General features: G+C 54.9%; 4 protein-coding genes across 4 annotated transcripts; 1 reads left to right on the top strand and 3 right to left on the bottom strand.

Moving 5' to 3' along the window:
- Positions 1-237: 237 nt before the first annotated feature.
- On the bottom strand, positions 238-3,185 carry J4E87_004143 (uncharacterized protein; the record flags this gene model as incomplete). The annotated part of the gene is made up of 6 exons (XM_049375766.1): positions 238-476; positions 529-656; positions 710-974; positions 1,024-1,380; positions 1,759-2,391; positions 2,450-3,185. 6 exons carry the CDS (start codon positions 3,183-3,185, stop codon positions 238-240), a joined length of 2,358 nt encoding a protein of 785 aa, XP_049234751.1.
- Positions 3,186-3,873: 688 nt separating this feature from the next.
- Positions 3,874-4,294, top strand: J4E87_004142 (uncharacterized protein; the record flags this gene model as incomplete). Its single annotated transcript, XM_049375765.1, has 2 exons — positions 3,874-4,106; positions 4,159-4,294. 2 exons carry the CDS (start codon positions 3,874-3,876, stop codon positions 4,292-4,294), a joined length of 369 nt encoding a protein of 122 aa, XP_049234750.1.
- Positions 4,295-6,237: 1,943 nt separating this feature from the next.
- J4E87_004141 (uncharacterized protein) lies at positions 6,238-7,848 on the bottom strand (the record flags this gene model as incomplete). The annotated part of the gene is made up of 3 exons (XM_049375764.1): positions 6,238-7,215; positions 7,261-7,803; positions 7,843-7,848. 3 exons carry the CDS (start codon positions 7,846-7,848, stop codon positions 6,238-6,240), a joined length of 1,527 nt encoding a protein of 508 aa, XP_049234749.1.
- Positions 7,849-8,554: 706 nt separating this feature from the next.
- On the bottom strand, positions 8,555-10,880 carry J4E87_004140 (uncharacterized protein; the record flags this gene model as incomplete). The annotated part of the gene is made up of 2 exons (XM_049375763.1): positions 8,555-10,318; positions 10,365-10,880. 2 exons carry the CDS (start codon positions 10,878-10,880, stop codon positions 8,555-8,557), a joined length of 2,280 nt encoding a protein of 759 aa, XP_049234748.1.
- Between the last annotated feature and the right edge of the window lie 1,135 nt (positions 10,881-12,015).

Here is a 12,015-nt window from a genome sequence, read left to right as displayed (position 1 = left end):
CATTGCATGCTAATCATCACAAATACAAGCAAACCCAACTACTTTGAGCCCGAAAGATCGACCCAGGAGCCGTTACTGCCGCGCCCGTCTGCGGACGCCCAGCTCTCTCATCATCTGCTTGACATAGTCCATGTGAATCCCCGAATCCCCGATCGTGAAGCATCTGCGGGGTATTCTGTCCTTCTGTATATACATCCCCAGTGGTGATTGTCTTCATCCATGTTCTCTCGTGTGCATTTACTGCTTGGCGTTCTTTGCCATGGTGTTGAGGGCGCTGCCGTTCTTGAACCACTCAATCTGACCCTCGTTGAAGGTGTGCGAAAGCTGGATTTCAAATGGTTTGGAACCGTCTGCTGGATGAACGGTCATCGGGAGCGGTTTACCAGGAGCAAGTTTGGTGGAGGCCAAGTCAATCCTGTCTGACGGACCGATCTTCTCATAGTCGGCAGGGTCAGAGAAAGTAAGGGGAAGCATGCCTGAGAGGTAGGAGTTAGTGCATATCTCACATAGGGTCTGGATGTCCCTTACCCTGCTTCTTGAGGTTGGTCTCGTGGATACGGGCGAAAGAACGAGTGATGATGGCAGCGCCGCCCAAGTGCCTAGGCTCAAGCGCAGCATGCTCACGGGAAGAGCCCTCGCCATAGTTGTAGTCACCACTGCAATCGGTATCAGTAAGGTGTAGGTAGCTTTGTGTACCAGAGGTACTCACATAACAACCCATGGGACACCGTTCTTCTTGTAGTCGCGAGCGACATCAGGAACAGCGCCGTATTCACCGGTGAGAGCGTTCTTGACCTTGTTTGCCTCGCCGTTCTCCTCGTTGATGGCACCGATCAACATGTTGTTGGAGATGTTGTCGAGATGTCCACGGTACTTCAACCAGGGACCAGCCATCGAGATGTGGTCGGTCGTAGTCTTTCCTTGGCACTTAATAAGGATAGGGAGGTTCTTCGCATCTTCACCGTTCCAGGCGGCTGTAAAAGTTAGTATGCACCGTGTATTTCGCACAAGAGTATTGCTTACAGAAAGGCTCAAGAAGTTGGAGACGGTCTGAGGTGGGCGAAACAGCGACAGAGACAGATGAGCGGTCCTCTGGTGGCGCTTGGTAAGTATCCTGACCTGGGTCGTAGCCGTTGGCGGGAAGACCCATGCCGGAAGGCTCCTTGAGCTTGAACTTCTTGCCATCCGCTCCCTCGAGCTCATCTACTAAAGGATTGAAGTTCAAGGTTCCAGCAATGGTCATGGCAACAACAAGGTCGGGGGAGGTAACGAAAGAGTGGGTGGCGGGGTTGGCGTCGTTACGGCCAGTGAAGTTGCGGTTGTAAGACGAGATGATGGAGTTAGCCTCGCCCTTCTTGACATCGCGGCGATCCCATTGGCCTGGAAATTCGTTAGCAGATGCTCAGATACGAGTTGAAAAATAGCAGCCCTGAAGCATACGAGGGCTTTTATTTTGTCAAGAGACAAGACAAAACGTATCGGATACCTCCAGGCTACCATGAAATGAAGGGGGAACTAAGCAGCTCTGGAGCATACGAGGACATTTGCTTCTTCAAGAGACAAACCCAAACGTATCGTATACCTCCAGGCTACCTCGTCATGGAAGGAAATACGGTAGCTCTGAAGCATACGAGGGTGTTTATTCTGTCAAGAGACAGAACAAAACGTATCGTATACCTCCAGGCTCTACCGTGGAAAAGAAGGAATATAGTACTGACCGATACAAGGACTAGGAGGAAGTTAGCACAGTGTCTGGACATTGAAGAGGAGGGAAAACTTGCCCGCAAGCATTCGCGAGAACCATGCCGCCGAACTCCTCGAAGGTCTTGAGCTGACCGTCGCGCTCGATAGTGGCGCGAATCTGCTCTGAGCCAGGGGTAACAGTGAAGAGAGACTTGGCCTTGACGCCGTGGGACATGGCGTCCTCAGCGATGGAGGCAGCACGGCTCATGTCCTCGTACGAGGAGTTGGTGCAAGAACCGATAAGACCGACCTTGAGGTCCTCAGGCCACTTGTTGGCCTTGACAGCCTCCTTGAACTTGCTGATGGGTGTAGCTAGATCGGGGGTGAAGGGACCGTTGATGTGGGGCTCGAGCTCGTCAAGGTTGATCTCAATGAGTTCGTCGTATTCGGCACCCTCGTCCTCACGGAGCTGGGCAGCGTACTCGCGGGAGAAGTCACCAATGTCGCGGCGCTTGGTGGCGGAGAGGTAGTCGTACATGCGGTCGTTGAAGGGGAAGAGCGAGGTGGTGGCACCAATTTCAGCACCCATGTTGCAAATAGTCGCCATGCCGGTGCAGCTTAGACTCTCGGTACCGGGACCGTGGTATTCGACGATAGCACCGGTTCCACCCTTGACGGTGAGGATACCAGCAACCTTGAGGATAATGTCTGTAGACTTCGTTAGCGTGGTTGCCCCGCTTCGAAAACCAATATTAAGAATACGTACCCTTGGGAGCAGTCCAGCCGGAGAGCTTGCCAGTAAGCTTAACACCAATGACCTTGGGGGCCTTCAGTTCCCAGGGGAGACCAGCCATGACATCGACAGCGTCGGCACCACCGACACCAATGGCGGCCATACCGAGACCACCGGCGTTGGGAGTGTGCGAGTCGGTACCGATGAGGAGAGCACCGGGGAAAGCGTAGTTCTCAAGCACGATCTGGTGAATGATACCAGAGCCAGGCTTCCAGAAACCAATGTTGTACTTTGCGCAAGAGGTGGACAAGAAGTTGTAGACCTCCTTGTTGATCTCGTTGGCGCGCTCCAAATCCTTCTCACCACCAACCTGGGCCTCGATAAGATGGTCGCAGTGGACAGTAGTAGGTGTAGCAACGGAGGGCAGACCAGCTGACATGAACTGAAGAATGGCCATCTGGGCGGTGGCATCCTGGCAAGCTACACGGTCGGGGCGGAGCTTGAGGTAGCTGGAGCCGCGCTCAATCTCTTGACCGTGGGGGTCGTCCAAGTGGGAGTAGAGAATCTTCTCGGCGAAGGTGAGCGGGCGGTTCAAGCGGGCACGAACAATCTCGAGGTTCTCGTTCATCTTCTGGTAGTTGATGTAGTGGCCCTTCTCCCAGTTGGTCATCTCGACCTTGCGAGAGAGGGGAGCATCGCTGACGGTGGCCAATTGCCTGCGCGAAGCAAGGCTCTGGCCCAGGCGGCCGAGCCTCGAGAACTTCTGCATGGTGAAGTTTGAGGAGGGGAGTGGTGTGGAGAGAAGAGTGATGGAGGAAGCGGAGGAAAAGAACGTCAGAAGCTGCCTCAAGTTGGGCGATAACTAATGAGGATCACGAGGGGCGTGATTGGTTCGTCTAGCCCCAGCTGCGTGCGGAATACCTCGGCGCCAGAACCAGAAACAGGTCGGCAGCGCAGTCCCGTTGGCCCGCTTCACGTGCAAGGGCGATGTAATGGAGACGCAATTATGGAGAGAGTAATTGCGCTGTGTGCGACTGGCTGCCCGCTGCTATTTCACGTCTTGGAGGCCGCGCAGCCATGTGTCGCGAAGCTATAGGTGTTCACCCAGACGTCATACCCGGGAGCGGTTCACCAACCCCGCGCTCGTTCCTTTTGCAGGTGATTGGCGTTCTGCGATAGCACATTCACGCGCGCGCTGCTGCCGGCGGCCTGCGCGTCCTTTTCCGACTCAACAATTGTGTGCCGAGTCAGCTTGCAGGCCTGCAGACATGGCAAATTTCGGGTCTGGAGCGACAGTAGCATCTACCAGCACCTGATTCGACCTAGCTCCACAAGTCTTTCTGACCTGCAGACCGGGCACGGGCCCCCGTCGGCAGGTGTCCCCACACTGCAACTTTCTCTATAGCCGACCATCACGATTCCACACGGATAACCGACGGCCGCGGATACTGCCCACCATGCCAGCCATACGCGGACAAGACTCCAAGAAGAAGACACGTCGACACACGCGCGACCTCGACCAGATCCACGCCGACCTGCGCGACGAGAAGCACCTCGCAGAATTCAAGGATGCGAAGCCCATAGAAGATTTGCCCGGCCTGGGCGAATTCTACTGCAAGGAATGCGCAAAGTTTTTTGAGAGCGACGCCAACTTTGTCGCACACCAGAAGGGCAAGGTCCACAAGCGCAGGTAGGAATCGCAGTGTTTACGATCATGATTATTCTTTCTAATCAATCTGCAGAGTCAAGCAACTTCGCGAAGAGCCCTACTCGCAGAAAGAAGCAGAGGCAGCGATAGGCCTTACGACCAACAACGGAACGCGCACAACCACCGCGACAGCCCCGATGGAGGTTGACCAGGTTGCAGCATCAGGTTGAGGTCACGGCAACGGCCAAGACTATCTGATGTACAGTCCACGGCAGATGGACGGCAGGCTTAGGAGTGCAGGACGACCACTCAAATGCTTTCGGGGGATCAGACATCACTCTGGTGGCAACACGATAGCTGCGGTTAGGATACCGTCGGGCTCGTAGAAGAACATGCATTGCACGGCGTTCAAAACTGGCATTTGGGACATATAGAAGGACAAAAGTTCAGACGATACCCTACATTTCAAACCGAAACACAAGTTTCCAGAATGTCATGACCTTGTCGTAGTGACTGTTGTGTCTTGTTGTCCAAGTCAACAACATTATCTGGCTGCTGCGTTGAGCTCATACTGTAGAAAGAATGAATCAGATCAGTACTAACAGGATGTAAATTCAATTTCGCTCACACAATTACTTCACAGCTACCTAAGTAGAATGCTGTGCGCTTGCTGCGTTGTCAACAGAACGTTGGTAGGTTGCCGTTTTCCATGCTGCCTGATGTTGCCTGGTGGCTACCTACGTCCCTTCGCGCCATCACCAACATCGAATTCACAACATAAGAACCGCATCTAGCACTGCAGAGAGTGCAACAAGCAGCAACAAACCTACCGTCGAACACGAAGCTACAAGATGGCCTTCACAAACACCCCTCTGTACGGCGGCGCAATAACCCTCGACCTGCCTTCAAACTTCGCCGACGCATCGTAAGTTCTCATCCTGCGCGCCCCCCCACATCCCGCGCCTTCCCTTTGCATGCGTTTCCATCAACACCTGCGTCCAAAACGCCTAAATCGGCAGGCACTTACCTTTCCCAACCCAACATGCAGCATACTGAAAAAGTAAACAAACAGTCAAATCCGCCAAATCCCCGACCACCAGGAAGTCTACCTCGACAACAACGGCTACTCCAGCATCGTCGTTGAGATCCTAGAGTATGTCGAGAAGAATAGCGATGAAGAAGCGCTGCAGTATCATTTTGGGGATCTAGTTGAGGGAACGGGGGATCAGAGTACGATTATCTCGCAAGGACGTGCTGTGATGAAGAGTTTGCCGTAAGTATTCCACCCCATCATTCTGGAAAAGCGAAGCAGGACCGAGGAAAGAGAGGATCAAGTTTTGTATACAGAAGCGTGGATGAATGGCTGACCACAATGACAGAGACAAGCCAGTCCTAGCACTATCCTTCATCCAAACACCACCAACACCCAATCCCCATCCCAACCGCAAGACTCCCGAATTCACGTATATTCATCTCCTCCTTCTCCGTCTCAAGGAGCAAGGTACTGATGTACGTATCTATCCCCTCTACCGTCATATACATTTCCTTCCTCTGTCAACTAACACATCGCGCAGATTATGGTATCAGTCAACATCCCACACTACCCAGGCGAATACACGCCAGCAGAACAGCAGGGTGGAGAAACGCAGTTAATGAAGGATAGCAAGGCGGTCAAGGATCAGGTTTTGGAGAGCTTTCAGGTGAAGGAGTGGGGGCTGTTTGAGGGTTGAATGGAAAGAGGAAGAGGTTACCTAAAGATGTTTGATTGGGGGCGAAAGGAACGAAATGGAGGGAAAAATTAGGTCGAGATATGTAAGAGGGGAACTTGCGGAACAAAAACAGTGAGAGGGGCAAGATGTGAGCCGGCGATTTTGCTGGGAGAGCCATAAACATGTAGCTATTAGCTTAAATACTGTCAAATAGCAATAAATGCCAAATCAAGCACACAACATCACAAGTATGATTCAAATCAACCAGAATTTTGCAATGATTTCATCGTTGTGCTACTTGCATCATCGGAGACACCGCTGTATCCTGGGTATGATCCTCCACGTATTCTCCTGCGGCTTCTTCATACACATTTCCCATCGCCTACATGCCTGGTATCACTGATATACTCACCTTCGCCATACGCTGGTGAGTTCAACACTTCACCCAACAACACTACATCTACTCACTCATACTGGCTCACACGATTCAACCTCCTACGCATCTCCTCCCCTGCAGTGGGTGCCCGCTCATCTAGACTTGGATCAAGACTCATGCGCTGATGGTCAAGCTCCCCCAGATGAGGTACGCCGTTCGCCTGAGCTGCAAGGAACGGCGATGGCGGAAGATCGGCGAGGTTGGTATTAGGCTGTAAACCATGCATGAGTGCGGGATCGACTGGCAGGTCGTAGCCGTTATCTTGGGCGTACTGCGGATAGATTGCGCTCTGGTGCTGTGCGGCTTCGAGCTGTAGCTGGCCACCCGGCGAGTCTGAACGAGGTGGTGGTTGCGTTGGTGAGAATAAGCTCGGCGGTGTTGGTGTCAGAGTTGGCTGGGTAGTGGTTGATGACAGGAAACTGGATCCTGACCTCGCCTCTGCCCGTGCTTGATTCTGACCCTGGCGCATAGCCGACAGGCCCTTGTTCATCTCGCTGCACTCTGGACAGTTGCGAATGACCTGGCTGACAGTCTCCTTTATGCGAACCCAATGATAGAGCTCCGCAATTGCTGCCGTGGTCTTGTTGATGCCTCCGTGTGACTTGTGATGTATCTCCCGAGCGATCTCGTACTGCTGCTTTGGATCCGCAATGACCTCCTTGCCCTTGAGCCATAGCTTCTCAGGTCCATCACCCTCTCCGGGTGTGAGCTTGTAGTGCGTCGCCGCGCTACGGAGACGGCTCTTTTCTGCCCGATCAGCACCGTTGGGATATTTTCCGTTCTTGAGATAGAAGCGGATCTTGTCGAAGCGCTCCTCAGACACAAACTCGTCATCCTGACCCAGATCTCTCCCGTATATGATAGCATCGACTAGCTCGCCCGGGTACGACTTCAGGTTACCGCAACCCTTTACGCGACCGATCCGCTTGAAGCCGAGGGCGTCCCATATGCGACAGGAAGCGACATTGGTTTCGTACACGAGGTTGAAGACGGAGTAGGTATAGCCCTGAGGGTGTTAGCGCATGCGATGTAACTCTCACGGCGGTCTCACAAGCTTCGGAGCCCAGTCCAGATAAGTCTCGCCCATCAAGCGACCGACACCTCGATTGCGCGACGCATCCGTGACCAGGAACCCGCCGTTGCAGACATGACTCGAGCGTCCTGGGTAGTTGGGCTTGATGTAGAAGCTACCCAGACATTCCCTCTCCCAGTCACAACCCCTCCGCGCCATCTCATGTAGTTCGCGACCGTCCTGGATCTCCCCCAGCAGCATAATCGCACCAAAGACACCGAACCAGTACGGACCGAATGCCTCCAGAGCGAGCGGATCAACCATGGGGTACGTATCTCCCTTTTCTATCTCGCGACCCAGTTGGTCGCATAGGTATGCCAGTAGTGTGAGGGGTACTTGATTCGGCGCAGAGAAGGGTATGATCGTTGCGGTAGTCACGCGATCGCGCAGGATGACTTGACATGGTGCAATGCCTACAGGTAGCGGACCACCGGGAGGAGGGTACGGTACGTCGCCAGAGGTCCTATATATCACCGGCGCGGTGGGGTCATCTAGCATGGCGGGCATGGCGGGCGGACTGGTCTATGAGATATTAGCATGGCAATCATAAAATGTTAGCACCCGCATTGGGACCGGGAAGCTGTCGCGACTGCGCGACTCAGCCGCCATGCTGAAGAAGCACAAGGTGTAGATGCGGTGTGCAATGACGACGATGGTGTAGGACTTACGCAGGAATGCCTGAGGGACCCTAGGAATGGTCAAGCAGGATGAGAGATACTGCCGTGATGTGGTGCTCGCGGTGCGTGCCCAGAGACATCGGCCAAAGAGTCACTAGCGCCTTTTGGTACCAGCGGGGCACAGCGCCGTCCACGGGTCGTCCACGCAAGCCGGAGCTCGTCATGCCTGCAGCTTGCCTTGGCTAAACGATTTCTATGTGATGTCCGACATGTGTGCACAGTTGGGCATATCGTCTTCTTAACAGACACAGCAGGCATTCCAAATTTGGCAGGTCTCGCTTCATGAAACAACACCAGCATTCATAATTTCATGTCATAAAGCAGCACATGCATGGCATCGGAACAGAAGTATGTTTATGGTCATATTGCAAAGCGCTATGGACGCCTACGCTATGGACAGGGACATCAAGGAGACGATGACGTTAGGAAAAACTATACGAGAACCACTGCTGGATATCAATTGACATTTTGTAAGGAAAAAAAAGCTCTCATGTCCAATGTACATCGAAAGGTATTATGTAAAGGTTCCTTCATACGCAAGCATACACATGCTTCTCCACCACATCGCTCTTCTTCTATAACCGAAATCTACCACCTTACATCTCCGAGTACAAGAAGTTACCTTGCTCGTCGACGTACTCAATGGTCTGCTTGGTGATGCAGTAACCTTCCTCCTCCCAGGGCATGGATGGGTAAGGGAAGACACCGTTGCTAGGGCTCTGGGGCTTAGAGCCGTCGCTGCTGGGCTCGAGGTACTCTGGGCCATCGGGCAGAGGAATGTCGATAGCAGTGGGAATGTACTTGAAGGGCTTTCCGGCGGGCAGGTGGGCAGTGACGCTCTCGAGAACCTCGTAAGGGGCGCTCAAGTCGGGAAGCTCGTCGTCAGAGGCAGCGGGCTTGGCCTTGTTGCACTTGACGCTGATGTGGAAGTCGGGGATGGTGTCAGCGTCGATCTCGCCCTTGACACCAACAACCTTGTAGTAGAGGTTCTCCTTGAGGTAGGGCTCAACGTGTTCAGGACGGAGCGACTCAATCTCGCCAGCGGCTTCCTTACCCTGGAGGCAGGTGGTCAAGGGAAGAGCACCCTCAGTCATGAGAGCCTGGGAAGCGTTGGCACCACCTTGCATCATAGCACCAAGGATACCGTAAGAACCGACGTAGTTGGGGTCCTGGGTGTAGTCGGTGGATGGGTCGTAGGCGGCATCGGTCTCGTTGCTGGGAACCCCGGTGCTGGGAGCGGAGCCACCACCAATGGTGATGGAAAGAAGAGGAGTGGTGATGTTCAGAAGCGGGTAAGTCGACTCGGTCGCGGGCGCGGGCGCAGTGGAGTTCTTGGTGGAGTTGCTGCTAGGCTTTCCAACGAAGCAGTGAACAGTGTAGGATCCCTCAAGCGCGTACTTGTTGGCAATGACGGAAAGAACAGTGTGGTAGTCACCCTCCTTGATGGGACGTCCGAGGTACTGGCCAGTTGCGGATTCGTCGCCGTCACGCTTGGTAAGAGTCCTCTGGCCGGCACCGTAAAGCTGAGTAACAGCGCGAGCGACCTGCTGGTAAGAACGGTCGCTAGTCTCAGGGTAGTAGTATCCGAGAGTGCGGGTCTCCTTGACATCGACAGAGGTGAAGTAGTTGCCAGCGGTGTCCTTGGTGAAGGGCTTGAGAGGCGAGTACTGGTTCTTGGGCTCACCCTGGTTCCACTGAGCCATAGGGCGGGGGATGTTACCGTTGGAGATGTAGGTGTTGGGGGTGATGAGCTGGTACATGGCGAGGAGACGGTCGACATTGGTGTGGTGGAGCCAGAAGAGGGGGTCGAAAGCCGAGACATCGAGGTAGTACATGTGGCCACCGGACTCACCACCAGCAGTGTTGTGGATGGCATCGTGGACGGACTCGAAGCTGTCAACGCCACCGCCGCTCAGGTCAGTGCGGACACCAATGGCAGAAGTGCTGGCAGCGCCCCAGTTAGCCTTGCTGGAGAACAGGGCAAAGACACGGTCACGGAGAGAGACGCGGATGGAGTTGAAGCGGGCGTTCATCTCGTTGTTGTTGCTGCGGGTAGGGTTGGCGACCGGGCGACGGAGAGTCTCAGGGAAGCTGTTCCATGGGCCTCCACCCATCTCAGAGGGAAGCGAGCTGCCGAAGCTGTACTTGTACAGCGGGTTAGGGATAGTGACGGTTCCCTGGGGCTTGGTAACAGTAACGGTCGAGTCGCGCATCTGAGTGGGGACGGTAGGGCCGCCGTTAGTGTCCATGGCCCAGTCCCAGTATGGCATACGGAGAGTGGACGCGGCGTTCCTCCATCGCTGCTGCTGGTTGGAGGGGAACTGAGCAATCACCTCCATCACGCTCTGGTACCATGCTTGCTGCGAATTGTTAGCGTACGATCATACGCCTTGTCAAGATACACACCTCGTAAATGGCAAGGTAAGGCCTGTGCCAGGAACCGAAGAGCGAGCCTCCGTGAGGGCAGAAACCTTGCTGGTTGAGGAGAGGTGCGGGGAAGTTGTTCCAGGTCTGGAAAGGACGACCGTGGACACCAGAGACCTGGTAGTACGAAAGCATGTCGTCCTTGTCCTTGCCCATGAACCTCTCCATACCGAGGAGGTACAGGTTCCACTGGTCGGCGTTGCGCGCCAAGGTACGGATCTCAAGACGGGGAGCAGAAGTCCTGCCGCCGTTGCACTGGCCGTTGGAGGCAGTGCCAGAGCTGCAGACACCGGTGATGGCGATGGGGCCGCGCGACTGGCGCTTGGTGAGCTCACCCTCGATCTCGTTGATGTGGGCCGCAATGGAAGCGTCGCTGGCGGCGCGGGCAGGGTGTGCGTGGTGGTGGGAGCCATGCTGGAAAGCAACGGTGAACTGGAGAAGCGACAACAGGCCGAAGACCATGGTCATCATGCTGGCGGGCTTGCTGAAGTTGGCCATGGTGAAGAAGGTAAGTGGGTGCTTTTTGTGTTTGGTTGAAGGACCGGGACGGCCAAGAGTCGAAAGTGAAGGTGACTCGAGAACCTAAAGAAGGAAGGACTATTAAAACCGATGCTAAAGAGCGTAACGACCTTTGGAGCAAGCCTGAAGGTCTGGAAAGAAAAGGTGTGCGGTAGAGACCTCGACGTCAAAGAACGAGGAATCAGAGTCGCGGCGTAAACGGAGCAGGGGCGGGTCAGCAGCAGGGTCATATATCGAGGCATGCTATTCCCAGTCCATGCTCAACTCGGCCTACGGCGGTGCGGTTGGTCGCCATTTTGGACACGAGGCGGTTGAGCCTGGACCGGGGGTGTAGTCGTATTCGTGGCGGCATCGGTAGTGACGGGCGACGATTGGTCCCCTGGTGGTCCCGAAACGTCTAAAGACGAGTGATCCGCGCCGCCTTCCCCTGACTTGGCTCGATGCGGGCAAGACGTCGCACGCCGGGGCCGTTGCAGGCTGGTGATTTGGGAGCCCACTGCCGCCGGCGTGCGCCTCGCTGCCTGCCCACGCTGTCGTCGCGACGTGATGTATCGCTACCGTGGGAGATGGCACGACGGACTGCGCTCCCTATCATCGTGCGACCTGTCCGCCTGAACGTGGGCCCGAGCAGCGAGTCGTTCATCCATGGCAAAAAGAAAAAGACGCACATCGGCTGCAAACCCTCCATGCGGGCCCAGCACAGCCACGCAGACGCCTCAGGCACGCTCCGGCTGCAGAACCATTCGCGGTCCACAAGAGGACCGGTACTTTCGCCTTCTGCATCCACTTCTCGCATCTTTTGATTGCGGCGTGTCCTGCGCACGCTGCTTACCGTTACGCCCACGCCCCCATGCAAGCTCACGCACCAGGACGGTGTAGCAGAACTCACCACGGCCTTATCAATGCACATCCTCATCTTGCAGCACTGCTCCCCGTCCGCATGGGGATGGCCTCTACTATGCACATTATGCGCTCCTCAGGCATGTTGCTGACTGCCTTCCTCGGCAGCTCGCTTGTTGGCCGATCTTATGCAGGAACACGCCAGGCCCTGTTTCACCAGTCATGGATCACCGTCCACATGTCAAGGCCGTCCACATCGCTGTTTCAACCCTCC

The sequence above is a fragment of the Alternaria ethzedia genome, assembly GCF_023757985.1.
Source record: "Alternaria ethzedia strain BMP 0044 chromosome Unknown scaffold_7, whole genome shotgun sequence".
NCBI lineage: Eukaryota > Fungi > Ascomycota > Dothideomycetes > Pleosporales > Pleosporaceae > Alternaria > Alternaria ethzedia.
This window is presented reverse-complemented; position numbering and strand designations above follow the sequence as displayed.